Source organism: Oncorhynchus nerka, linkage group LG10, assembly GCF_034236695.1.
Source record: "Oncorhynchus nerka isolate Pitt River linkage group LG10, Oner_Uvic_2.0, whole genome shotgun sequence".
Lineage (NCBI taxonomy): Eukaryota > Metazoa > Chordata > Actinopteri > Salmoniformes > Salmonidae > Oncorhynchus > Oncorhynchus nerka.
The window spans coordinates 48,557,557-48,584,553 of record NC_088405.1 but is presented as its reverse complement, the minus strand read 5'-3'; the positions used below and the strand labels follow the sequence as shown (position 1 = coordinate 48,584,553).

Below are 26,997 nucleotides of genomic sequence, written 5' to 3'. Positions count from 1 at the left end.
TTCTCTGGCATCAGCTCTGGTGGACAGTCCTGCAGTCAGTATGCCAATTGTATATGCAAAACACATTTTAAAGTGGAATTTTAATGTCCCCAGCACAAGGTGCACCTGTGTAATGATCATGCTGTTTAATAAGGATCCGCACCTTTTTTTAAATTTTCGCCTAAAATGACATACCCAAATCTAGCTGCCTGTAGCTCAGGACCTGAAGCAAGGATATGCATATTCTTGATACCATTTGAAAATAAACACTTTGAAGTTTGTGGAAATGTGAAATTAATGTAGGAAAATAACACATTAGATCTGGTAAAAGATAATACAAAGAAAAAAGTTTTTTTATTTTTTATATTTCTTTTGTACCATCATCTTTGAAATACATTTGAAAGGCCATAATGTATTATTCCAGCCCAAGCACAATTTAGACTTTGGCCACTAGATTGCAGCAGTGTGTCAGGAATCAATGTAAGACCCAGACGCAGACATGTCGAATTGACAATGATTTAATATTCCAACAGGGGCTGGCATTAGACAGGTCAAAGCAGGCAGGGGTAGTAAACCAGAGATGGGGCAACGGTACCGGACAGGAGGCAGGGTCAGCAGAGGTCAACAATCCAGAGATGGGGCAAAGGTAAAGGTCGGCAGGCAGGGTCAGCAGAGGTCAACAATTCAGAGATGGGGCAAAGGTACAGGTCGGCAGGCAGGCAGGCTCAGGGGCAGGCAGAGTGGCATGTGGGCTCAGAGTCAGGACAGACACGGGTCAAGTTTGGCACACCTGTATTTGGGGAGTTTCTCCCAATCTTCTCTGCAGAACCTCTCAAGCTCTATCAGGTTGAATGGGGAGTGTTGCTGAACAGATATTTTCAGGTCTCTCCAGAGATTTTCGATTTTCAATCGGCCTCTGAGTGGGTCAAAGAGACTTGTCCCGAAGCCACTTGTCCCGAAGCCACGTTGTCTTGGATGTGTGCTTAGGGTCATTGTCAGTTGGGAGGTGAGGTCCCGAGCGCTCTGGAGCAGGTTTTCATCAAGGATCTCTCTATACTTTGCTCTGTTCATCTTTGCCTCGATCCTGACTAGTCTCCTAGCCCCTGCCACTGAAAAACATCCCCACAGCATGATGCTGCCACCACCATGCTTCACCGTAGGGATGGTGCCAGGTTTCCTCCAGACATGACGTTTGGCATTCAGGCCAAATAGTTCAATATCCGGAGCAGGATTTCATCAAGGATCTCTCTGTAACGCTTATCATTCAGCCCAAACAGTTCAATCTTGGTTTCATCAGAACAGAGAATATTGTTTCTCATGGTCTGAGAGTCCTTTAGGTGCCTTTTGGCAAACTCCAAGTGGGCTGTCATGTGCCTTTTACCGAGAATTGGCTACCGTCTGGCCACTCTACCATAAAGGCCTGATTGGTGGAGTGCTGCAGAGATGGTTGTCCTTCTGGAAGGTTCTCCCATCTCCACAGTGGAACTCTGGAGCTCTGTCAGAGTGACCATCGGGTTCCAGAAGGGTTTTGGTTCACGTCGCTTTTTGATTTATTTTAATTTCACCTTTATTTAACCAGGTAGGCTAGTTGAGAACAAGTTCTCATTTGCAACTGCGACCTGGCCAAGATAAAGCATAGCAGTGTGAACAGACAACACAGAGTTACACATGGAGTAAACAATTAACAAGTCAATAACACAGTAGAAAAAAAGAGTCTATATACATTGTGTGCAAAAGGCATGAGGAGGTAGGCAAATAATTACAATTAACACTGGAGTGATAAATGATCAGATGGTCATGTACAGGTAGAGATATTGGTGTGCAAAAGAGCAGAAAAGTAAATAAATAAAAACAGTATGGGGATGAGGTAGGTAAAATTGGGTGGGCTATTTACCGATAGACTATGTACAGCTGCAGCGATCGGTTAGCTGCTCAGATAGCAGATGTTTGAAATTGGTGAGGGAGATAAAAGTCTCCAACTTCAGCGATTTTTGCAATTCGTTCCAGTCACAGGCAGCAGAGAACTGGAATGAAAGGCAGCCAAATGTGGTGTTGGCTTTAGGGATGACTGACCAAGGCCCTTCTCCCCCGATTGCTTAATTTGGCTGTGAGGCTGTTAGTAAGATAGGTAGATTCTCGGTGGTTCTAAACTTCTTCCATTTAAGAATGATGGAGGGCACTGTGTTCTTGGGGACTTTCAATTCTGCAGAAATGTTTTTTTTTACCCTTCCCCAGATCTGTGCCTCGTCACAATCCTGGCTCAGAGCTCTATCGACAATTCCTTTGACCTCATGGCTTGGCTTTTGCTCTGACATGCACTGTCAACTGTGGGACCTTATATAGACACGTGTGTGCCTTTCCAAATCATGTCCAATCAATTTGTACAAACATCTCAAGGAGGATCAATAGAAACAGGATGCACCTGAGCTCAATTTCGAGTTTCATAACAAAGGGTCTGAATACTTATGTAAATAAGGTATTTCTGTTTTTTATTTTGAATAAATGTTTAACAATTTCTAAAAACCCATTTTTGCTTTGTCATTATGGGGTAATGAGTGTAGATTGATGAGACATGTTTTTATATATATAAGGCTGTAATGTAACAAAATGTGGAAAAAGTCAAAGGGTCTGAATATTTTCCGAATGCACTGTAGATAGTAAGCTCACATTAACTAGCTAGCTAGCTAACTTCGCTGGTTCATTGTACTTACTGTCTGACAGAGCCATAGACCGTTTTGCCAACATTTAAGAGAGGTGGATGGCATTACTGTTCAACTTGTCAACAAGTAAGGTGAGTCGACATTTTAGTTCTACTTGCGCACGCAAGCAAACACACACACACACACACACACAGAAATCAGTACCATGGACAGCCATATGATATTTAGCAACGTTGATTGGACTAAATTGTTTTTGGTATCTTTAAGTTGGTTTTCGGTATATTAAACTAAGCAAATATAGCCTTTTTTATTTGATGTTTAAATGTTTAAGTTAAAATAGTACTGGAATAGCGGAGGCAGTGCTCCTATTGACTTTGTGCTGACTTGCGGTAACTACGTGGTTCAAAATAGTAGTTGTTTAGTAAACTTTTGAAAACATGAACTTGCTTGACCATGCTACAGGTGATATAACTGTTTCTATGCAATATTTGCTTTGTGGACTTCACCGGACTGATGTTGCTTTTCGGTTTTGTGATTAAACAAATTAATGTGTAGTAGAATTTATTCCACCACTGTGACTGTTGTCTTTTTGTTGGCACAGCCTTATTTTATATCTAGGTGTCGTATGAACAAATGGGTTATAGAGCAAACAATGCAATTATCACACCATAGGTTGTAATATGTATTTTTTACTGGCTTGGCTTCCTCAGTGATTTTACACACCTACCGCTACTGCCATACCATAATCCCACCATGGGGACCTCTGCTCACAACATTGACATCAGCAAACCGCTCGCCCACAGGACGCCATACACGTGGTTCTCCGGTTTGATATACTGCCAAATTCTTATGGTAGAGAAATTAACATGAAATTCTCTGTCAACAGCTCTGGTGGACATTCCTGCAGTCAGCATGTCAATTGCACACTCTCTCAAAACATTGGAATTGTGTTGTGTGATACATATCTTTTAGAAATACTTTAAATTATTCTTTGTGTGATAACTAGTATAAAATATCGACAATTGTGTACATTTTTGTCCTAATTATTAATTCACAAAGTATACCTCATGGGACACTTATTCTGGAGGATTCCAAAAATCCGTGACCCGGAAGTACTTAGTTATTGTTGTCTGTTTCACAGTGGCATAAGCAAGCGCCCGTTTTCATTGAATGGGAAAGCGTTTATAGTTTATTCGGTGTATTCAATTCAAATAACGGAAATACGCACAAAATGGACCATTGACAGTAATCGCTTTCGGAGAAACACTAGATCTAAACGGTAAGTAGTTGTTTTCTCCCTCACTCATCCAACCGACACCTCGCTTGAGAATCCAATTTTATGTGCTCTGCGCGCGCTTCATATGAAAGACAATTTGGCCAGCAAGATACTTCTCCTCTGACCTCCTATCCGGTTGGATGAAGTATCGTGTGTTTCATTTTATTTTCACTTATCACAACGAAGGTTCTTATTCACGACATACATTTAGCGGATCCCAGTTTGCTATAAACATTTGCCGAAACTAAACTAAGCACTAATATTTCAGTAATCCGTACCATGGCCTCCCGTGATAAATAAACACTTAACCCATTTAATCTCATCGGTCACAATAGTTGAAACATTTACATTTGTACTTTACAGAGTCAAGAGAAGTTCAAGTTGTACTTATTAACAAATAAGTTATATATTATGCATTATTAAGGTGTCAAGTAGGATTCAGGGAAGTTTCATGATTTCTCAAAATGGTCAAAAGACCCCTAAGTATAAATCTCATACGTGTACATTTTTTTGACGAATTTGGTACCACACAGCTTTAAAAATAAATACATTGTTGACTTATGTTGAATTTGTAAATATAATGTTTAAAGTGTCTAGTTTACATATCTGCCATCATTTTCAATACATTGAATCTATGACCAAGAGTATGTAGACTCCTGCTTGTTGCTATAACAACCTCCTTTTGTTAAGGCTTTCCGCTAGATGTTGGAACATTGCTGCGGGGACTTGCTTCCATTCAGCCACAAGAACATTCGTGAGGTCGGGCACTGATGTTAGGCCTGGCTAGCAGTCGGCATACCAATTCATTAAGTTCAGGGCTCTGTGCATGCCAGTCAAGTTCTTCCACACCGATCTTGACAAACCATTTCTGTATGGACCCGCTTTGTTCATGGGGGCATTGTCATGCTGAAACAGGTAAGGGCCTTCTTCAAACTGTTGCCACAAAATTGGAAGCACAGAATTGTCTAGAATGTCATTGTATGCTGTAGCGGTCAGATTTCCCTTCACTGGAACAAAATGGCCTAGCCCGAACCATGAAAAACAGCCCTGACCACTTTACTCCTCCTTCACTAAACTTTACAGTTGGCACTATGTATTGGGGTAGGTAGCGTTGTCCTGGCATCCGCCAAACCCATATTCGTCCGTCGGACTGCCAGATGGTGAAGCGTGATTCATCACTCTAGAGAATGCGTTCCCACTTCTCCAGAGTCAATGGCGGCAACCTTTACACCACTCCAACCGATGCTTGGCATTGCGCATGGTGATCTTAGACGTGTGTGCGGCTGCTCTGCCATGGAAACCCAGTTCTTGACACTCCCGAAGAACAGTTCTTGTGCTGACGTTGCTTCCAGAGGCAGTTTGGAACTTGCTGGTACCGTTCCGTGAGCTTGTGTGGCTTACCACTTCGTGGCTGAACCGTTGTTGCACCTAGATGTTTCCACTTCACAATTACAGCCCTTAGAGTTGACCGGGGCAGCTCTAGCAGGGCAGAAATTTGACAATGACTTGTTGGAAAGGTGGCATCCTATGATGGTGCCAAGTTGAAAGTCACTGAGTTTTTCAGTACAGGCCATTCTGCTGCCAATGTTTGTCTATGAAGATTGCATGGCTGTGTGCTCGATTCTATACACCTGTCAGCAACGGGTGTGACTGAAATAGCCAAATCCACTCATTTGAAGGGGCATCCACATTAGAGGTCTACCGATTATGATTTTTCAACACCGATACCGATTATTGGGGGGACCAAAAAAAAAAGCAGATACCGATTAATCGGCCGATTTAAAAAGTACATTTTTAAAAATGTATTTGTAATAATGACAATTACAACAATACTGAATTAACACTTATTTTAACTTAATATAATACATAAATAAAATACATTTAGCCTCAAGTAGATAATGAAACATTCAATTTGCTTTAAATGATGCAAAACAAAGTGTTGGAGAAGAACGTAAAAGTGCAATATGTGCCATGTAAGAAAGCTAACGTTTCAGTTCCATGCTCAGAACATGAGAACATATGAAAGTTGGTGGTTCCTTTTAACATGAGTCTTCAATATTCCCAGGTAACAAGTTTTAGGTTGTAGTTATTATAGGACTATTTCCCTCTATACCATCTGTATTTCATTAACCTTTGACTATTGGATGTTCTTATAGGCACTTTAGTATTGCCAGTGTAACAGTATAGCTTCCGTCCCTCTCCTCGCTCCTCCCTGGGCTCGAACCAGCAACACAACGACAACAGCCACCACATTGAAGCAGCGTTACCCATTCAGAGCAAGGGAAACAACCACCCCAAAGCGAGGGAAGTTTGAAACGCTATTAGCGCGCGCTAACTAGCCAGCCATTTCACTTCGGTCACACCAGCCTCATCTCGGGAGTTGATAGGTTTGAAGTCATAAACAGCGCAATGCTTGACGCACAACGAAGAGCTGCTGGCAAAACGCACGAAAGTGCTGTTTGAATGAATGTTTACACGCCTGCTTCTGCCTACCACCGCTCAGTCAGATACTTAGATACTTGTATACTCAGTCAGATTATATGCAACACAGGACACACTAGATAATATCTAGTAATATCATGAACCATGTGTAGTTAACTAGTGATTATGATTGATTGTTTTTTATAAGATAAGTTTAATGCTAGCTAGCAACTTACCTTGGCTTACTGCATTTGCGTAACATGCAGTCTCCTTGTGGAGTGCAACGAGAGAGAGGCAGGTCGTTATTGCGTTGGACTAGTTAACTGTAAGGTTGCAAGATTGGATCCCCCGGGCTGACAAGGTGAAAATCTGTCTTTCTGCCCCTGAACGAGGCAGTTAACCCACCGTTCCTAGACCGTCATTGAAAATAAGAATGTGTTCTTAACTGACTTGCCTAGTTAAATAAAGATTAAATAAAGGTGTAAATTTTTTTTTTTTTTGCCAAATCGGCCTCCAAAAATACCGATTTCCGATTGTTATGAAAACTTGAAATCGGCCCTAATTAATCGGCCATTCCGATTAATCGGTCGATCTCTAATCCACATATTATTGTATATATAGTGTATAGCGGTCACATTTGCTCCAATTTATTATACATATTTAATTATAGCAGATGTATTTATTTTTTCAGTAGATTTGAGTTGGTTTATGGATATACTTGACCAATATGATCTTACAGATTATTTTTCCATTCTCCATTAGCCTTTACATATGTGTTAAATCAGTGATTCTTCGACAAACTTCATATTTTGTTATTTTGGGGAATTGGCCATGTATAGATACATCATAAACTAAATTAGTTTAATAACTTAACAAGTACTTAATGTCTAGGTTTCTCTCGATCAATGGTGGACCTGGTTTATGTGAGGTTTGCTGAATTAATCACAAGGGTAGACCTGGTTTATCAGTGTTGGGACATAGCCACAGGTGTAAACCTGGTTCGTAGGGGTATTTGATCTGGAATATGCAGGTGTAGGTCTTTATATTAGCATTGGGACTCAAAGGTGTGGACCTGGTTTGTAAAAGTTCTGGAGCTGAGGTGCAGGGGTGGTTTACAGTTTGAGTATTCAGGCTTGGAGGACATTTAGACCTGGCTTAGTTTTACATTTTAGTCATTTAGCAGACGCTCTTTATCCAGAGCTACTCGAAGTCGTGAGTGCCTATATTTTCTAACTGGTCCCCAAAGGGGAATTGAACCCACAATCCTGCCTTTGCTAGCGCCATGCTCTACCAACTGATGCACATAGGACCAATTGACTAATTGGGTTTATGCACAGGTGCGGACTTTGTAGGTATGTAAATTGGAGCTGAAGTACAGGTGTGGACCTGTTTCGTATGAATATTAGGGCTGAAATGCAGGAGTACACCTATTTTTACAATTGGGGCTGATGTAGCAGTAGACCTGTTTAAAAAAAAAAAAAAAATGTAACCTTTTTTTTTAGCTAGGCAAGTCAGTTAAGAACAAATTCTCATTTTCAATGACGGCCTATGATTTTGACAGACAGATTTGTACCTTTTCAGCTCAGGGATTCGATCTTGCAAACCAGTTTTTTAAAACCAGTTTTCACTTTGATGAGGAAAATGTTTTATTTAATCCTTTTTCGAATAAGGATGTTACGTAACAATGTGAAAAAAGTCAAAGGGGTCTGAATACTTTACGAATGTACTGTATTGGGGCTAAGGATTAGGGGAAAATGGCAGTTAATTTTATTATAGGCAGAGCACTATGTTTCACTCTCTCTACTCTCTTCTCTCTCTAAAAAGCAATATGGATTACCACATGTTAGGGTTACTAATCGCATACGATTTGCATAGTGACTTGTCTGGGAAAAATGTGGGAATGAATGGTTTAAGTATCACCTGTTCCTTAACTACAATTTCCACCACTTGTTTTGTATTCCAGGCAGAGGCTATAAGCAGGTGTTGTTGGTGGAGGGCCCGTGGAGAGAGTGATGCGAGACAGTGGAGACAGCTTGGCACAGAACCACTGGACCAATGAGCTGACACTGGCAGGGGAACCTGAGACAGTCAGACAGGAGGCCACTGGACCAGGATATCTGGTGGACTCCAGAACGCCTCATCATGTCCATAGAAGTTCCATGCATTTCAAGCTAGGGCGGCCTGAGGAGGAAGCTAGCATGTGGGGCATGGAAGAACGTATGGATATGGACCCCGAAGAGGATAAGGAGGAGGATTTCAGTTGGGAAGAACCAGGAGAGGATGATTGGACTGCACCACTTCTATCGCCATCACATCATCAGAGTAGATCCACAGCCAGTGACTCTGGTAGCCCCTCACAAATAAAAACACAGCCCAATGGGTTCAGGATGCGGAGGCTGCTGCGCTGGTATAGACTCAGTAGGACTGTGAACCGCCACACTCGCTTGGCCCTGCATTGGCGGACATGGTGCCAGCTGGCTAAATGGGCTGGGTCTTTGGGCCTGGGGTACAGGCGAGCTAGGCCTAGGAGGTGGCACCTCGGGAGCAGGAACAAACATCTCCACAACAGACGGAAGCCAGGAAGATCCTATCTGCATGGGGGAACTCAGGGCTGCTTTAAGGGAAGGGAAGATATAGAGGCTGGAGATGGTATGTATAATATTGTTGTTTTTGGACCAAATTTAATGTTGCATGTGTCATGAAACATGAATATATATTAATATATGCCAACATGTAAACTGGAAGTTGCATCAGAATGACTTGTTTCCCTCTACCCCCTTTATTTATTTTTTGTTTAAAAAAAGGAGCAGTAGCATTTCATGAAAGAAAGAATGATCACAGACTGTTCTGTAGAGCTGAAATGGTTAATAAATGTTAATATTTTTACATATTTACATTTACATTACATTTAAGTCATTTAGCAGACGCTCTTATCCAGAGCGACTTACAAATTGGTGCTTTCACCTTATGACATCCAGTGGAACAGCCACTTTACAATAGTGCATCTAGGTCTTTTAAGGGGGGAGGGGGAGAAGGATTACTTTATCCTATCCTAGGTATTCCTTAAAGAGGTGGGGTTTCAGGTGTCTCCGGAAGGTGGTGATTGACTCCGCTGTCCTACATGATCTGCACCCATCTCCTATTTTTCCTCAGACCCTTGGGTGTGTGGGACAAATGGACACATAGGGAATGAGGTGGCGAGTAATGCAGCCAAGGTTGGGGACAGGGTCGGGCTGGGCTTCCGGGAATCTCCTGTAAGCCTGCCAACCATCCACAGGGATAAACCACCACCTCAGCAGCAACTCAGCAGTGAACACATCTCCTGTGTACAAGGTAAAACAGCTTTGAATACTAGTCTACTTTTCTGTTAAAAACAAATGGAAAACCACACAATGTAGGGCTGAACCTATTTAGCCGACTGGTCGATTCTTTGGACTGAGATTTCTTTAGTTGAGCAAATTCATGGTGCGCAAGACACCTGTCTGATTCGCTCCTGTCTAATCCATTGTGGGGGCCCACGGGGATTGCACAGTCCATCACTCGTATGACATGTAATACTGAAGTTGTATGTGGTTATATTATGTAAAAATAATGGTGCAACACTAAGAAATTGAATATTATTTTATAACATGTGCTTTCTCCCGCGTTGGATACGATCGCTGTCCGCGGTTCTGAATCATAATCTTAGGTGCGTCGTAGAATTGGCACCTTTCCCTATGTTGCTATGTGCATAAAAGCAAAGTTAACCAGCGTATTAGGATTGAGAACAATGCGGCGGAGGCAGCAGCCGCAGAGACGAGAAAACAGCCCATGCCTAAGAAAATTGAGGAGATGGGAAACCCAAACTTAATTAGGTCTATAATCAATAGCTTAACTGTTAAATGTGCCTGGCTTTATAAATCATCCATATACAGTATATTCGGAAAGTATTCAAACCCCTTCACTTTTTCCACATTTTGTTACGTTACAACTAGGGATGCACGTTACAACTAGGGATGTCCAGTTTAACGCCGGTGTGCAAAACCGGTAGGTAAATGACGTAATGACGCCACGTAAAATTATGCGCTACACTTGCAACACAGCATTCCTATCCTAGTCCACAATGTCTGCAGTGTGGATCGAGCAGTCAACAAGTCGAGCAGTCATTTGAAAGAGTAACAATTTCAGCGAGACAACTCAAAGGCGAATCCATTAACACCAGGATAATGGAATTCATTGCCCTTGACAATCAACTGTTCTCTGTCGTGGGTGATGTTGGCTTTCGCCGACTGGTCGAGCACTGGTACACACTACCAAGTGCACTATTTTGCAGATGTTGCCCTAGCGGAGTAACAGCGTCACTGCAATTAGCTTCACGACATACTATGGAACGCTGTTTGGGTCTTTGCGTGTCAAAAAAGATACATGTCAAATGACACAGTTCTATTATAGAATGTTGTCTGTTCTGAATTTGCACGTGCAAGCCAAGCGCCACTACTACAATCGGAAGCACTGTCAAAGCTGTACAAAAAAGTCTGCAAACACCGGCCACGAACAATGTGCTTTAAATACCACACTGGTAATAAAGCATTATTTGTTCGACCGCAACTTCTGGACCTAGCTAGTGTTGATAAAAGGATATTAGAAGGGTGAGCCGGTTAAGGATCGATTCAGACCAGGTGTTAAAATTGTACGACAAGCGACAGTTTATTTCAGAGGGAGAATATCTGGTACACGTAAATACGGCTCTTCCGTTAGTTCGTGTTGGAACAGCAGGCAGAGAGCGTAAACAGTCAGCACAGCCCTTATATACGTCACAGAAAGTAGGTTGACCCTAGGAAGATCGGATCTCCGGATTGGTTCAGCTGGTTGTAGTCTGTAGTCTTCCGCCATTGGCTCAGTTGTCTGTCCGTCATCGTAGGATCTTCTTCGGGCACACAGTGTTCGGTTACATAGGAGATTATGTGTGTAATGTGGGAGCTACCCCACAGGCTTTACTGTGAGTTGTAGCCATGTAATTAGCAGTAAGTTAGTCACCTGCATACGAAATAGCAATTCCTTACAAAATCCTCTCTTCATGTCTCACCAGAGACGTGACACAACCTAACTGGATCCAGACACAAAGAGAAACTTCTCCCAAAAGGACTATGAAATAAGGCACGGTATTAAACAGAAATAGATATTTATGTATTACCATCATGTTCTCCATTCAATCCCACTATGTACTAAGTTGGCTTACAACCCTCATTTAACAGAGCGGAGAACAGCTCAAAATAAAAGTAAAATGATTGTCCACATTGGCCCACTTTTTCCAGCAGGAAAAAGTTGTGATACCCTCTCTTCACATCTCCTAAGAGATGTGATATAGTCCAGATACATTACTCCAAGCAAAAACGAAGACATAATCCAAAAAGGAAAAATATCCTAAACTAGATATGTCTATCCGGAAATGGCCCACAAAGAAAAATAATTTCCCCCTCTTCCCATCCCAGATGGGACACGACATACAATGGAGAAGCTTAATCAATAAAAGCAACTGGATCCCCCTTTTTACTCCTGCTAGGGTGTCACTCAATTATCCTTTATTTCAGCAGTCATAGCATTTCATGAAAATAATAAAAAGTTTATTACTAATAACAAGTTATATATGCCTTTGTTGTATGCCTTTGTTCCCCCCCAAGGGTGTCACTTATCAAAAACAGGATAAAACTTTATTGTTATTGACATGTAAGATGTAGGATAAAACTTTGGTCATGGAAAACAGAGTAAAGAATTATTAGAAACCATCTGGTCCTCTCAGCTACTTCTATCCTGTACCAAGTGGGCTCCTTGCCACCCAGGGACTCCAAACCATGTGTCATCATCAGTCAGTCCCATCCTCCCCTGAAAGCATGCTTCCGTATCGGCATCGCCAACTGGAGCATCAAGCAAAGGCATCATGCCTGAAGCCCTCACCACATCTGTAACAGACTTGTCCAAACACAGTATGATGCGAGCAGCACATCACATCAATAACAAATAATACAAGAATTAGGGTCAGAAATCCAGTAACCATCATACCAGTGTACTTACCAAACCAGGCCAAGAGAACAGACTCCTCCACCCCCCGTGGACCTCATCTTAGCAGACAGTGCATCAAGCCCGCCTTAGATTGTGAAGTTTAAAAACTATCATCTGGACTGGTATTAGGAATATACGTGCAACATTGTTTACCGAACATCTTGCAGACGTCCCCCTGACTGGCAAGAAGCATATTCAAGGCAAGTCTATTCTGTCTGGAAACCCCAAATGTGGCCTCAAGCTGTTCAGACATACTAGTGAGTGCATCACGGGAGTAATTCACAAAACGCTGTTGATCATAGTAGATATAATTAATCCATGCAGTCTGTCTAGCATCCACCATGGCTGGACCCATAGTAGGTAGTAAGTGCCAGAGTCCATCATTCCTACCCAAGGCCTGAAACTCATGAGGAATCCCCACTGGCACTCCCAACAGGTTAGTGTGTATGTCAACTACATCCTCTGTCCATGGAGCACTACTACATCTGTCTCCCATGGGATGGAATGTTTTCAGGTCCCCTGGTTACAGAACTCAGCAGCTGTTCAGCAACAACATCAACAATGGTCCGTGGAATTATCAAACTGGTCAGACCACACGTACCTTGCCATTCTCCTCTAAGAATGGGTCTCAGCCCTCTTTGGCTCCACTCATCCAACATACATCAGCCAGACCACTAGTTTGGTTTAGGCCTGTAACTGGCCAAGTGGAATTAATGGTTATGTTACTCCTGCAATCAGCTTCAGGCAATCTCCCATAATCAATGCCATTACCTGTACCCGTGATGCACTCGTAATTGCCCCCATATGCCTCAACACCCCAAGAGGCCCGATGAGGAGGTACTGCAGGAAACACAAGGCTCAAAGAGGAACAGAGGGTTGAATTGGGCTTAACCTGGTAAAAACTTCTCAAAATACACAACCACCCCTCTCCTTCTCCTACAGCAAATGGGTGTAGCCAGAACAGGTCTAGCATAACTTCAAATAATACAGTCCTTTCCTCTCAGGGTTTTAGCTGTGTACCTCATATAAGACAGCCACAAATTGTCCCTACTATCAAAACCAGTCTCAGTTTCTAATTGATCAATAGCCGAATAGTCTCTAACATTAATTACCTGAATGGTATTTTTAACACAGTGGTGGTAGAGGAGTGTGTCCGGTTACCTCTGGTCTTGGCAGTACCTTGATAGAAAACACACCCATCATGTCTGTCCTCGTCCTTTGTAGTCCGAGGGTGTGAGTGCCTGCATCAGAGAGCTTAATAGTTTTGATGGTTAGTAGGATTTCATCACCTTTACAAAGTTCAACATTGCTCCCAGGTTTCCCCATATCATGGAAAACCTATCCACCCTTGTGGGATCCTCCATGCTATAAGGATACCCTCTTCTCCAATCCTAGAACTGTCCGAAGTCGGTTATCATGTAATCTCTACTCTAACTTCTTGTCTACCCAGATCTAGGGATTCTTATGCTTATTTTGGAACAAAATACACATCACTTAGCCAGAGCCAGACACATCTTCACTTCTATGAACAAAAACAGGGGTGATAGGACAGGTAGGGTTACTTCATTCGAGAGTTGGCCCCCGGAATTCTGTTAATTCCAGTTCTTCTCCCGAACTCTGTTTATTGTCCGACAGTGAAAAAATGTCTTACCCTTCCGCCGTGCGATATGAATCTGGGTAGCTCTTTCAGCTAGCTGTCACCAGGGGTCTTCTATGGTCCCCAAGCCTCTGGGACTGGATTGAGTGACTTCACCTGTAGTTCACCTGTAATGCATACAATCCTGGACATACAGGCTTGGTTAACAAACCATTTCTCATATGTTTTATCTGATTATATCTTTAACTTCTATTCCCAATTGTTAGCTTACATTTTTTTTTTTTTTTTAGTTTCCTATCCAATAAGCCCCATCCTATCCTAGACCACAATTTACCCATCCCCCTTTTGATACCTGACTCTGCCCAGGTATCAACCTTACCTACTCTAAATACTGACTTAGGTAAGATTAGTATATTATCCTTATGTCTGACATCATGAAGGAGCCCCTTTTAGTTTTCCACATGTCCAATTCTCCTTGGGCGTCAATCCAGTACCAATTCCCTGTCAAGTTTCTTATCTACTTAAGAACTATCTGCGCTACTTATATATTTTCTTAAATATATATTTACCAATTTAAACCTTTTCTCTCATATTTCTCAAATACCACTAAGCTTCTAACTGTTTGACTTTATCCAAAATCATGTCTATGAGTGTCAATCTCTAAAGTCCTTACATTTCCTTAATCAACCTAACAATAATCCTAAATCATCACAGATGTCCTATATACCTGTTAAATTTAATACTATTTTTTTTTTTTTTTTAAACCCCTAATGGTAAAAAAAAAAAATCAAAACAAATGCTTATCATATCAAAATCCTTCCTTCAAGGACTCTCAGTATTCTATCTGACAATAACATGAATTTAATATATGTTGCAGAGTGCAGAATTCCTTGTCTACAGTGATTTATCACCCCTAAGAACTGAAACTTATTTTTCTATGTAATTCCCTGCCCTATTGGCTTAATATATATCCTATCCTAACCTCCTAACCTAAACTCCTTTATAATGAATTTACCTTAAAACTAGTACTCAATATGACCACATTCATTATACCAATGACTCTCCCCAAGGCTGATCAGACCTTAGAAGACAGTCATGATAAGGTCCATGAGTCAACCCACCCTTTTATAGTCAAGTTCTATACTACACTAGACATATTAAAGAACCCTTTATCCTTAAAATCCAAATTCACTTGTGTAATTTAAAACTCATAAAATAAAAACTCATAAAGTTCCATATTTGAGCGTGTCTCTTTAAAATACCTTTGCACCAAAACAAATAGTCCTAACAAATGTTTTATGTGTATATATTTGCAAACCTTAATGATTAATCAAAACTTCCAGGCCTTTCCAATTTGGTCGTTTATGGCCTCATTTTCCCCAATATTATAATCCCTGATATTTAATAAAAATAACGTATTTTCCCTTGGCTCCTTCAACTCACATTTACATCTCAATAAAACAAAACACCATCTGCGTGTTCCTCAAGGAAAAACAACTTGCCCCTGTTACGTATGTCTACGTATCAAGGGAAATGTTCAAATAACCAAATTCAACCTCGCTAGTTTACCGAAACATGTACAATGTTTTTACCATAGAGGTTGCTTTTCACCATTAATACCCTGACACCGTTCCACATAATGGAAACAGTGCTCAAATTCACTGGTGCTATTCAAACGATCAAACCAAGAATCAACAACCATCAGAATCCACCATCACGATGCTTTATGACTCAGACATCCAATCCCTCTCTCTCACGGCCCAATTACAGTCCCAAATAAACGCCACAAATCAATGATACCCACCCAGCGAATCAGCTGCTAGTTTTTAGCATCTTTCCTGACGATTTACATACTCCTTTTAAAGGACACTAACCATTTTCTCTGTCACCCCCAGTCAAGACATCATTTCCGTGGCGACGGAAACCTCGCGAGTGATGTCATCAACAAGCGCTCAATCTTGACTCATTTCGCAACGATTTTCAACTCATTGTAAATAATGGTTGGCCTTCTGCAACAACAGTATTTCGGGTTCGATAAACCAAAAATGTATCACATCTGTTGAATCCTGATTTAGAGTTTACAACATCAATCAACATCTCTCAATTCGCTAATCTTATAAAAACATTTCGATGGACACAAATCTATCGTAATTGTTCCCTCGTTATTATTCAGAATTAATTTGATTCAAGTCACTGTCTTCTCTATTGATACAGTAATTTAAATACGACCCAATTCTCAATACATTATTCCAGCAGATCATCTAGTGAACAGACATCGTCTTGCATCGGAATTCGCTTCGTTATTATTTTAAATTGAAATAGTCTATCAATTTAACCTAAACAATCTATTGAAAACGTTCAATTTATCTCTTATACAAACACTAGCGACCATAACTTTCCAGGCAATCATTCAAATAGATTATTTACAATCAAAAACTCTGAATTCAGCCAGCGCCATGACTGGGAATGGAACTCGGGCCTCCCGCGTGGCAGGCGAGAATTCTACCACTAAAATTACTCCGGATATAAACCCCATTTACAAAGTAAAATCTAAACAAGTCACTATCGGTAATTCCCAGAAAAATAATAGCCCAATTTTAATAGTACGAACGTTACTCCAGCTATGATTCTCAAATTCCAAATTGCACATATTAGCAATCAAAGAATAAAATCGACACTAATGACTAGGAAACAGATATTGCGCCTTTTAATTGAAAGTAGATTGTTTACTTATGCAACGTATTTCAGTTACTTTACTACATCACATTAATCACGCAATGATAATTAGTTTGATGGAAAACCTTAGGCTTTGTACAACATTATAAATTACATCGAGCATCCCTCGAATTCTCTAACTTTATGGAAAACAGTTTATTCAATAAATCCCGCAACTTCTCTCATACTTGGAAGAAAAATTATAACATGTTCAGACCTTAAGGGCAGTTTAATTTAACATGTTTCACCCAGACGGAGATAATCCAATATGCGTTCTATAGTTACATCGTTAGGGTAAGATAACCAGAAGTGGACACACTCTAATCAGTTTCTAGAGCTCAATTTCCCAGATTTTGTAGATTATTTTAATAGTGCTTAAAAACTTCATCTTCACTATAACTTTCTCTGCAAAACAACCAGTTCAATTACAACCAAAAACTCAGATATATATAACTATTCTTTACAACTCAGCTGGGAACCGAACCCCGGCCTCCCACGTGGCAGGCGAGAATTCTACCACTGAACCACCAATGCTTATGGAACTGAGATTCTCCGCAAATAGACCCAATTTTCAGTTATCTGCATTTGTTACTCCGGCATCTGAACAACAGAAAACAGCACCAACCTAAACGCCCAAAGTTTTCCCTCAATCAGGATTCTCATCAATCTCGCTCCCTTCGTATCTGACCCCTACGTGATTTTTTCTTTTCTGCCTCTTTCTCTCTATGTAACCACCAACAATCTTAATGGAAACCATTACAACCACCTTGCATTTTCATATAAACAGTTACAAATAGACAAAACAAGACAAAACACACAATTACAGGTTATACCTCTGACCTCTTATTACTCGACCCCTATCAGACCGAACTAAGCGGATTTACTGGATAGAATTCAACTCTAGAATTCAACTCTATCCCCTACTGACCCCTATCGAATTAACAATATCAAAATTAATACACGTTATCTCTCTGACCCCTGAAAGCCGATCCTTATCAGTGAATTTCTATCGGACTGGGCCGTGCCGGGTCGCAGGAGAAAATTACCCTTTCCCCCCTCGGTGCCAGATTTAATGAATAGTAATTAACTATCCCCTTACCGATCTCTATTCCTGATTTATATCACACTAACCCCTATCAGAATTCATACACATACATGTCCAACCCCTATTGGACTAAGTGATCTCTCATCAATTGAAAGCTATCAGACTGCGCTGACCGGGTCACGGGACAAAATTACACAATCTATCCCCTCGGCGCCAGATTTAATGAATAGTAATCAGCTATCCCCTTACTGATATCTCATCAATGATTTAATCACCCGGCCGTCGCCGGTTTGTACCACATATGTTCACTCTACTGTTCTTTGACTCGTCAGCAAATTATACATTTACACAAGAATTCATACTTACTCGGAAATACTGATCAGAATTTAGACAGACTATACGACAATATGCAAAGTTTGATTTAACAGGTTTTGCTTACCTTGTTTATGGTGCACCTTTTAGATCAGTTTCCCGAGTTGAGCAGAATTATTGTCCTCCCCCGAATTTCTTTCACCCGTCTCTTTTTTGGAACCGTCCTTCCGTCACTCTCCTTCTCACACCCAATCAACTCACTTCGACCGGACCGTTATTTAACCATCCTCTGCTACCATGTTTTGTTGATAAAAGGATATTAGAAGGGTGAGCCGGTTAAGGATCGATTCAGACCAGGTGTTAAAATTGTACGACAAGCGACAGTTTATTTCAGAGGGAGAATATCTGGTACACGTAAATACGGCTCTTCCGTTAGTTCGTGTTGGAACAGCAGGCAGAGAGCGTAAACAGTCAGCACAGCCCTTATATACGTCACAGAAAGTAGGTTGACCCTAGGAAGATCGGATCTCCGGATTGGTTCAGCTGGTTGTAGTCTGTAGTCTTCCGCCATTGGCTCAGTTGTCTGTCCGTCATCGTAGGATCTTCTTCGGGCACACAGTGTTCGGTTACATAGGAGATTATGTGTGTAATGTGGGAGCTACCCCACAGGCTTTACTGTGAGTTGTAGCCATGTAATTAGCAGTAAGTTAGTCACCTGCATACGAAATAGCAATTCCTTACACTAGCACCAATACAACCAGCCTGAAAACAATGACCAGTAGAAACTGCAGTTATTGTCATTATTCTTAGCAATGATTTAGGAATCCTTTTGTTTGGTTCAGAGAATATGAAATATACTTATTCATGTTACTGAGGGAGAGAGGGTAATGTATAACGTTTACATTATGTCAGGATATGTTATTGTTAGCCATCAGGGATCTTCTGGGAGGAGAAGAGACACGGCCTGGTACCAGGCACCATGACAGCCGTGAGTTGGGGAGGAGTGAGCACTGGGGTAGAGGTCAGATGACGTGAGGAAGAACCGATATCACTAAGGTTCTGTCTAGCAACAGAAATGCATTGACTGTTCAGATGTGTAGGAGGAGCCTCAGTCTAGGAGTAACGGTTAAATATTAGAGGTCGACCGATTTTATGATTTTCAACGCCGATACCGATTATTGGATATATATAATATAAATATTTGAAATTATTACAATTACAACTATACTGAATGAACAATGAACACTTTTATTTTAACTTAATATAATACATAAATAAAATCTATTTAGTCTCAAATAAATAATGAAACATGCTCAATTTGGTTTAAATAATGCAAAAACACAGTGTTGGAGAAGAAAGTAAAAGTGCAATATGTGCCATGTAAAAAAGCTCACGTTTAATTTCCTTGCTCAGAACATATGCAAGCTGGTGGTTCAATATTCCCAGTTCTTCAATACTCCCAGTAAAGAAATATTAGGTTGCAGTTATTATAGGAATTATGATGCGTCGACTATTTTTCTCTATACTATTCATATTTCATATACCTTTGACTATTGGATGTTCTAATGGGCACTTTAGTGTTGCCTGCCTAATCTCAGGAGTTGATAGCGCTGTTTGACTTCAAGCCTGTGGTCAAGCATTGATAAGAGCTGCTGGCAAACGCAGTAATCCGGAAACTATCATCTCGAAAACAAGACGTTTATTCTTTTAGTGAAATATGGAGCCGTTCCGTATTTTCTCTAACGGGTGGCTTCCATCAGTCTAAATATTCCTGTTACATTGCACAACCTTCAATGTTATGTCATAATTACGTAAAATTGTCATTATGGGGTATTGTGTGTAGATTGTTGAGGAATATAAAACAATTTAATTCATTTTAGAAAAAGGCTGTAACATAACAAAATGTGGAAAAAGTCTAGGTGTTTGTTTAATAGCCTTCTGATTCTGTGAGCACCAAGCCTCTTGCATCGGCAAAATGGCGGATAAAGCAATTTCACAGATTCGTCTATTTTTAATCTTTGCTATGCTGTAATAAAAGCTTTACAATGTCTTCCTGTTAGAACAGACTGGTATTACTTATGTACACTGTTCCAAACAGGCATAAAATTATATTGTAATCTAACAGCACCTGTTTGTCACACAATATGCACACAGCTCTCGCTCCTTTACCCTCCTTTTTATTGATCTCCTTATTGTTGTTCAAATTATTATTATGATCATTATAATAATAATAATAATAAGTAATGTTGTTGTCATTAGTAGGATTTGTATAGTATCCTTGTATAACCACCATCAAGCTGTAGGCCTAAGAGCACATCCTGTTTAGTCTTAATACCATAACTTACTTAGTCTAAATATTGAAATATAGGCCTAAGTGTATCAATCAATCATGAATTCTGTTCATGCTATCACACAGCATACAAGACATTGAATGCTGTGAAATGAAATCCAACATTTTAGTTTTAAAATTAAATAACAAATGGAGCTTTTGAATAATTAGCCTAAACAATAAATAAACCGCAATTCACGAATGCATGCAACTGTTTTTAGTCTGCTGTAATAAAGGCTTTAAATTTTGCTTGTTGCTCCTATACCCTCCTTTTTTCTGGATCTCCAGTAGTTTCCCCAACTAAGTCAAATGTCTTCCACAGACCTGACTTCCCCTTTCCCTCCTCAGCAACCAATAAACTAACATTTGCCCATTTCATTTGCCCATTTTTATTTTTGACGTCCTCCTTGTTGTTACTGTGTTCTGAGTGGGTTTTTTTGTATTACCAAATTTATTGACGTGATTATGATAGGCTATAGGTCAGGCCATATTGGTCACATGCATGCGATGCTTACATGTTTCACTTAAAGAGAGCAAGGGTTGAGGGGAATAGGAAATGTTTTTCCTAAATTAGGGATTTCGGTAACAGAACATTTCAGTCAGAAATGGCTGTAATGATGTAGCAGCTTCAGCACGGACAGAGCAATGAACACTTGTTGTGCCGTGGTGCCTTTTCGCTGCAGTAGTTAGGAGAGTAAGACGACAGCACCAGTCACACATGCACTCGCTGTAAAAAAAAAAATGCCACCGTGTGAGTCATTTGCATGTCTTCATTATTTACTCAAACAGTGTGCTTAAAGCATCAGACAAGCTCAGTGCTTATGTAGTTGATTTTATTCAAACTCGTAGGGTGTCTGTCTATATGGAAAAAACTGGACGTCTCTCGGTCGACCAAGATTTATTTTAGTTAGGTACAGCCCTTAATTAATTCACTCCAGATGTGGTAGGCTAATGAAGAAAGATTCCTAAATGGTCCATTAATGGGTTAGGGTCAACGTTGACTGGGCAAATTGTTTTGACTATTTATACCAGAAATTGTGCATTGATTGAGCTCAATCTCCAGACTGAAGCTTTAACCATAGACACAATATAACAAGGTGATTAAAACCAAATGTATAATTTGGTGATTTATATAATAAAGGTGTTATTTAATTTGTGTGGCTTTGTAACCGTCTGCCATCTCTCCCAGGTATGTTGAATGAATTCCTGCACCAGTACGGGAGCATGATCCCTATCCATGTGGATGAGGTGGTGGACAAGCTACAGGAAATCTTCCCCAGCAAGAGCTTCTCCGAGCCCCACAGGTTTGTCGTGATAATTGGCCTTCAACCTCATCATGCTCATTTGCATTTCAGCATCCTGGGTCATTTTCATTAGGCACACGATGGGAATTACTTTTCAGTGTTTTGCAGTGGGAAATGAAAACAAGCGTTTCTTATTGTACAAGTCCAAGTAGTCCCTCCCCGTCACACTGCTGTTCGAAACATTTGGTGTCTGTCTAATGAACATGTGTTTTTGTATTTCCGCGTTGAATAGTGTCTCATTAAGTGTTGTTGTGTCCCTTCCAAAGGAAAGTTGTTGTGCAGCACCTCCTCCAGTCTTACCAGCGTCTGTCTGGGACTGCCATGGTGAGGGGGTTCCGTGTCAACTACAAGCGCCACACCCTCACAATGGATGACCTCAGCACATTGTACGGACAGAACTGGCTCAACGACCAGGTACTTCTACTCTTTAACATTTTGAAAAGAACACTGTATTCTCTGAGCCATGATAGCACATCTCAGTTGGTCTGTCTTGGTCAGGCCAAATCACCTCACTTTTTTTTAACATTTTGTGAGTTTTTCTTTTTTACATTAGCAGTTTATGAAATATTTCAAATGTACTAATGATTTTCCAATTCTATATATGATTCAGTATAGAACAGAGTGTGAGATTTTCATTTATTTTTCAGTGTGTGATTTATGTAAACATTGTGACTAAATAATATAAATATTTGTGTTTTTAAGAAATTATATTAAAGTTTTGTCTTTAATAATATCTTGTCTTGAACCACAGATCATGAACATGTATGGGGATATGGTTATGGACACAGTCCCAGAAGAGGTGAGAAAATGATCATGCCTAGTAATAGGAATGTAAAATATATGTTCCGGAGAGAGAAATTCTGATCACATTTAGGTGCTGGCATCCTCTTACCTCATCGGTCATGTTATGCCCCATTCCTCATTTGACATTTGCCTGCATTTTTCCTGCCAACACAGGAAAGCCCCACTATTGTGTGTGCGCACAAACTCAACTTGTGTATTATGTGTTCCTATTCACACCGTGGCTACTCTCCTCTTTCTTTCAGGTTCATTTTTTCAACAGCTTTTTTTATGACAAGTTAAGGACAAAGGGCTATGACGGGGTCAAACGGTGGACAAAAAATGTGAGTTATCACTGGCGGAATTTTATTTCGCAGGAGTTCCATGGTTGACTAATGTTGTCAAGTGTGTTTGTTGGTTTGTTTGTATACGTTTTTTGTTTTTGAATCACCATGCCAGAAGTGTTATTTATTTTACGTGAACAATGCACACTGATCAGCATTTCTGTACATGTATCACTGTAGTCCCTGGAGAGTAAAGAAAAGTAGAGGGAAAAAATATGGATGGAATTGTAATTATATTTTTTTACATATCTTTTTTTTTCCAGGTGAACATTTTCCAGAAGAGGCTACTGTTGATCCCTATCCATCTGGAGGTGCACTGGTCTCTGGTGTGTGTGGACGTCCCACAGCGCGCCATCACATACTTTGACTCCCAGCGCACCCTCAACCGCCGCTGCCCAAAGGTCTGTGTAGTGTAATTCCCTGGGCTTAAAGCCTATCTGTGCAGTCAGACCCGTGCAGTTATACGAATGTGGAAAGTATAAATCTGCCTTTTATGCCAGTCCAAACAGTCCAGTCTGTAATTTCGATCTATAGAAGTGGTATTCAAACTTTTTCAGGGGAAACCCCTTTTTTTTCTCAGCAGAATTTCGGGGGACCCTATTTTTTTTCCCAAAAAAAGACCCCAACCCAAATCTAATGATACAACCTTAAAATCTTTACATTTAGATTTTTACAGATTTTTTTTACAAATAACTTCAATTCATTGCATTTTTATATCTTATCAAAATGAAAAGAAGCCGGTAAATACACTTTTGAGTAAATGTTTCACATGATCGGTCTCAAACTTTTGTATACTGTCCCATACAATAATCTGTACTCTTAATTTTTTTTGTTCATAAAATGTTTTGTTCCCCCGCGACCCTGACTTTGAATACCACTGATCTATAGGATTACACATCTGCTCCTCTGTGGATATACTTGTATTTTTGTTATCCCTCAGTGGATTCATATTCACCCATGTATTTCTCTTGGTTTTTTAGCACATTGCAAAATACTTACAAGCTGAGGCAATCAAGAAAGAGCAGAAGGATTTTATCACAGGGTGGAAGGGTTTCTTCAAAATGGTAAGAGGGCCTTTGGATTTTTGGTGGGCAATGTTTACTTGTCAGTTGATACCATGTTTATGTGATTGTTCTGGTCCCATGTGTTTCCCAGAACGTGGGCAGGCAGAACAATGACAGCGACTGTGGAGCATTTGTCCTCCAGGTGGGTTAACTTAAATATCATTATTCATATTTCAATAACAGAACCTAAAGTGCAATCTGTCTATCTAATCATGTTGTGTGTTGGTAACAGTTTTCATACTTCATTGTATGCTACACACAAACCGGTAGAAAAGTAATTTGAGGTACTCTACATAAATGCAGTACTCTACTGAACTCAGCAAAAAAAAGAAACGTCCTTCCACGTAACAGTCAGTATCTGGTGTGGCCACCAGCTGCATTAAGTACTGCAGTGCATCTCCTCCTCATGGACTGCACCAGATTTGCCAGTTCTTGCTGTGAGATGTTACCCCACTCTTCCACAAAGGCACCTGCAAGTTCCCGAACAATTCTGGGGGGAATGGCCCTAGCCCTCACCCTCCGATCCAACAGGTCCCAGGCGTGCTCAATGGGATTGAGATCCGGGCTCTTCTCTGGCCATGGCAGAACACTGACATTCCTGTCTTGCAGGAAATCATGCACAGAACGAGCAGTATGGCTGGTGGCATTGTCATGCTGGAGGGTCATGTCAGGGTTAGCCTGCAGGAAGTGTACCACATGAGCAGGATGTCTTCTCTGTAACGCACAGCGTTGAGATTTCCTGCAATGACAACGAGCTCAGTTCGATGATGCTGTGACACACCGCCCCAGACCATGACGGACCCTCCACCTCAAAATCGATCCTGCTTCAAAGTACAGGCCTCGGTGTAACGCTCATTCCTTTGAAGATAAACGCGAATCCGACTATCACCCCTGGTGAGACAAAACCGCGACTCATCAGTGAAGAACACTTTTTGCCAGTCCTGTCTGGTCCAATGACCGTGGGTTTGTGCCCATAGGTGACGTTGTTGCCAGTGATGTCTAGTGAGGCCTACAAGCCCTCAGTCCAGCCTCTCTCAGCCTATTGCGGACAGTCTGAGCACTGATGGAGGGATGGTGCTTTCCTGGTGTAACTCAGGCAGTTGTTGTTGTCATCCTGTACCTATCCCGCAGTTCTGATGTTTGGATGTACCGATCCTGTGCAGGTGTTGTTACACGTGTTCTGCCACTGCGAGGATGATCAGCTGTCCGTCCTGTCTCCATGTAGCGTTGTTTTAGGCGTCTCACAGTACGGACATTGCAATTTATTGCCCTGGCCACATCTGCAGTCCTCATGCCACCTTGCAGCATGCCTAAGGCACGTTCACGCAGATGAGCAGGGACCCTGGGCTCTTGGTGTTTTTTAGAGTCAGTAAAAAGGCCTCTTGTGTCCTAAGTGACCATAACTGTGACCTTAATTGTCTACCATCTGTAAGCTGTTAGTGTCTTAACGGCCGTTCCACAGGTGCATGTTCATTAAACAAGCATGGGAAACAGTATTTAAACCCTTTACAATGAAGATCTGTGAAGTTATTTGGATTTTTACTAATTATCTTTGAAAGACAGGGTCCTTAAGAAGGGACGTTTCTTTTTTTGCTGAGATAATATCATTACATTTGCCATTGATATTGCCATTAACTTTGCTTCATTTTTCTGTTTTTTTCCCCACAGTACTGTAAGTGCCTAGCCTTAGAGCAGCCTTTCCGTTTTGGCCAGCTGGATATGCCAAAGCTAAGGAGACTCATGTACAAAGAGTTGTGTCATTGCAAGCTCTCACTGTGAGTTTGACTGAAAGAACTATCGTAGAACGAAAGAAGACGTAGACTATTCACCCTTCCCCCAGCTCTCTTGGCAGATATGTTTTTTACAAGATGGACGTTGTTGCATTTTTATTTTCTTGCTCACACCCACTCACTCTTTATATCTGTTTATTTTCCTTTTTGATACAAGTAAACTGTACTCCTATGAGGACACTAAACAAAAGAACGGTTGTTGCACTTAGGGTGTGATTATTATAATATTTTTTAAAATATATTTGACCATATTTTACTTTTTCTCCCCAATTTCGTGATATCCAATTGCCCTCTTGTCTCATCACTGCAACTCCCTAATGGGCTCGGGGAGGTGAAGGTCGGGTCATGCGTCCTCCGAAACATGACCCGCCAAACTGCTCTTCTTAACACCCGCCCGCTTAACCCGGAAGCCAGCTTCACCAATTTGTCGGAGGAAACACCATTCAACTGATGATCAAAGTCAGCTTGCAGGCGACCGGCCCACCACAAGGTGTCGCTAAAGCGTGATGAGCCATTAAAGCCCCCTGGCAAAACCCTCCACTAATATGAACGACCCTGGGCCAATTGTGCTATCCCAATGGGACTCCCAGTCACGGCCGGTTGTGACACAGCGTGGGATAGAACACTGCTCTGTAGTGACGCCTTAAGCACTGCGATGCAGTGCCTTAGACCGCTGCACCACTTGTGAGGCCACGCAAGATTATTTTTTGGTCCTTGATGTTGTTGGGGGATAGCCAGGGTATAGTGTTGAAAATAAAATAAATGAAAGTTAAGTCTTGATGAAGTGTTGATGGATCACAACCTTATTTTCAGTTGATTTGTATTCATTTTTAGGGAACATGGTTTGTGGTCCATTTAGTTTTTGGTGAATTAATATTTCCTATTAGATGACAAGATAATTGATTTATTTTTATTTGAATCTGAAATCATTCAACACAAACGGTTTTGTTTTGTCTAAAGGAAATATTAATTAACGAGAAAATTAATGATTTGATTATTCAAATGTTGTGTTTTTAATTATCGGTTCTGGTTCAGCCTGTGCACCAGTACGTTTTGGCCAATGAATAGTCGTGGCTTGCTGACAACACAAATTATAAATGGGTCGTTCTTCATGTTTTTGATTTGACATATGTAATCGAATAAATGGATAAACGTTATTTATTTTGTAAATATATTATTTTCATTCCATTGATTTGATGATTGACAGTCACTATAGTGGGTCATGTGCCCAGTCCAAATTGGCCTAGGTCAGTGAGAAAGCCACTTTTACAACCCTAAGCACTTCAACTTGTAGTCGATATAATTGTGGATAGGCTCAATAACATGCAGCTGATCACCACAA

General features: G+C 40.8%; 1 protein-coding gene across 2 annotated transcripts; it reads left to right on the top strand.

Annotated features, from left to right (window-relative positions):
- Window positions 1-3,772: 3,772 nt before the first annotated feature.
- Window positions 3,773-26,812, top strand: senp3a (SUMO specific peptidase 3a). 2 transcript variants are annotated; one of them, XM_065023480.1, is made up of 12 exons: window positions 3,773-3,918; window positions 4,606-4,830; window positions 8,300-8,985; window positions 9,490-9,669; window positions 21,563-21,677; window positions 21,944-22,091; window positions 22,429-22,476; window positions 22,724-22,801; window positions 23,065-23,202; window positions 23,782-23,865; window positions 23,957-24,007; window positions 25,534-26,812. In XM_065023480.1, the coding sequence occupies exons 3-12, from the start codon at window positions 8,349-8,351 to the stop codon at window positions 25,642-25,644; spliced, it is 1,590 nt and encodes a 529-aa protein (XP_064879552.1). In that variant the 5' UTR covers window positions 3,773-3,918; window positions 4,606-4,830; window positions 8,300-8,348; the 3' UTR covers window positions 25,645-26,812. The 2 variants fall into 2 exon arrangements, with proteins under 2 accessions (XP_064879552.1, XP_029525959.2); XM_029670099.2 differs by lacking the exon at window positions 4,606-4,830.
- The last annotated feature ends 185 nt before the right edge of the window (window positions 26,813-26,997 follow it).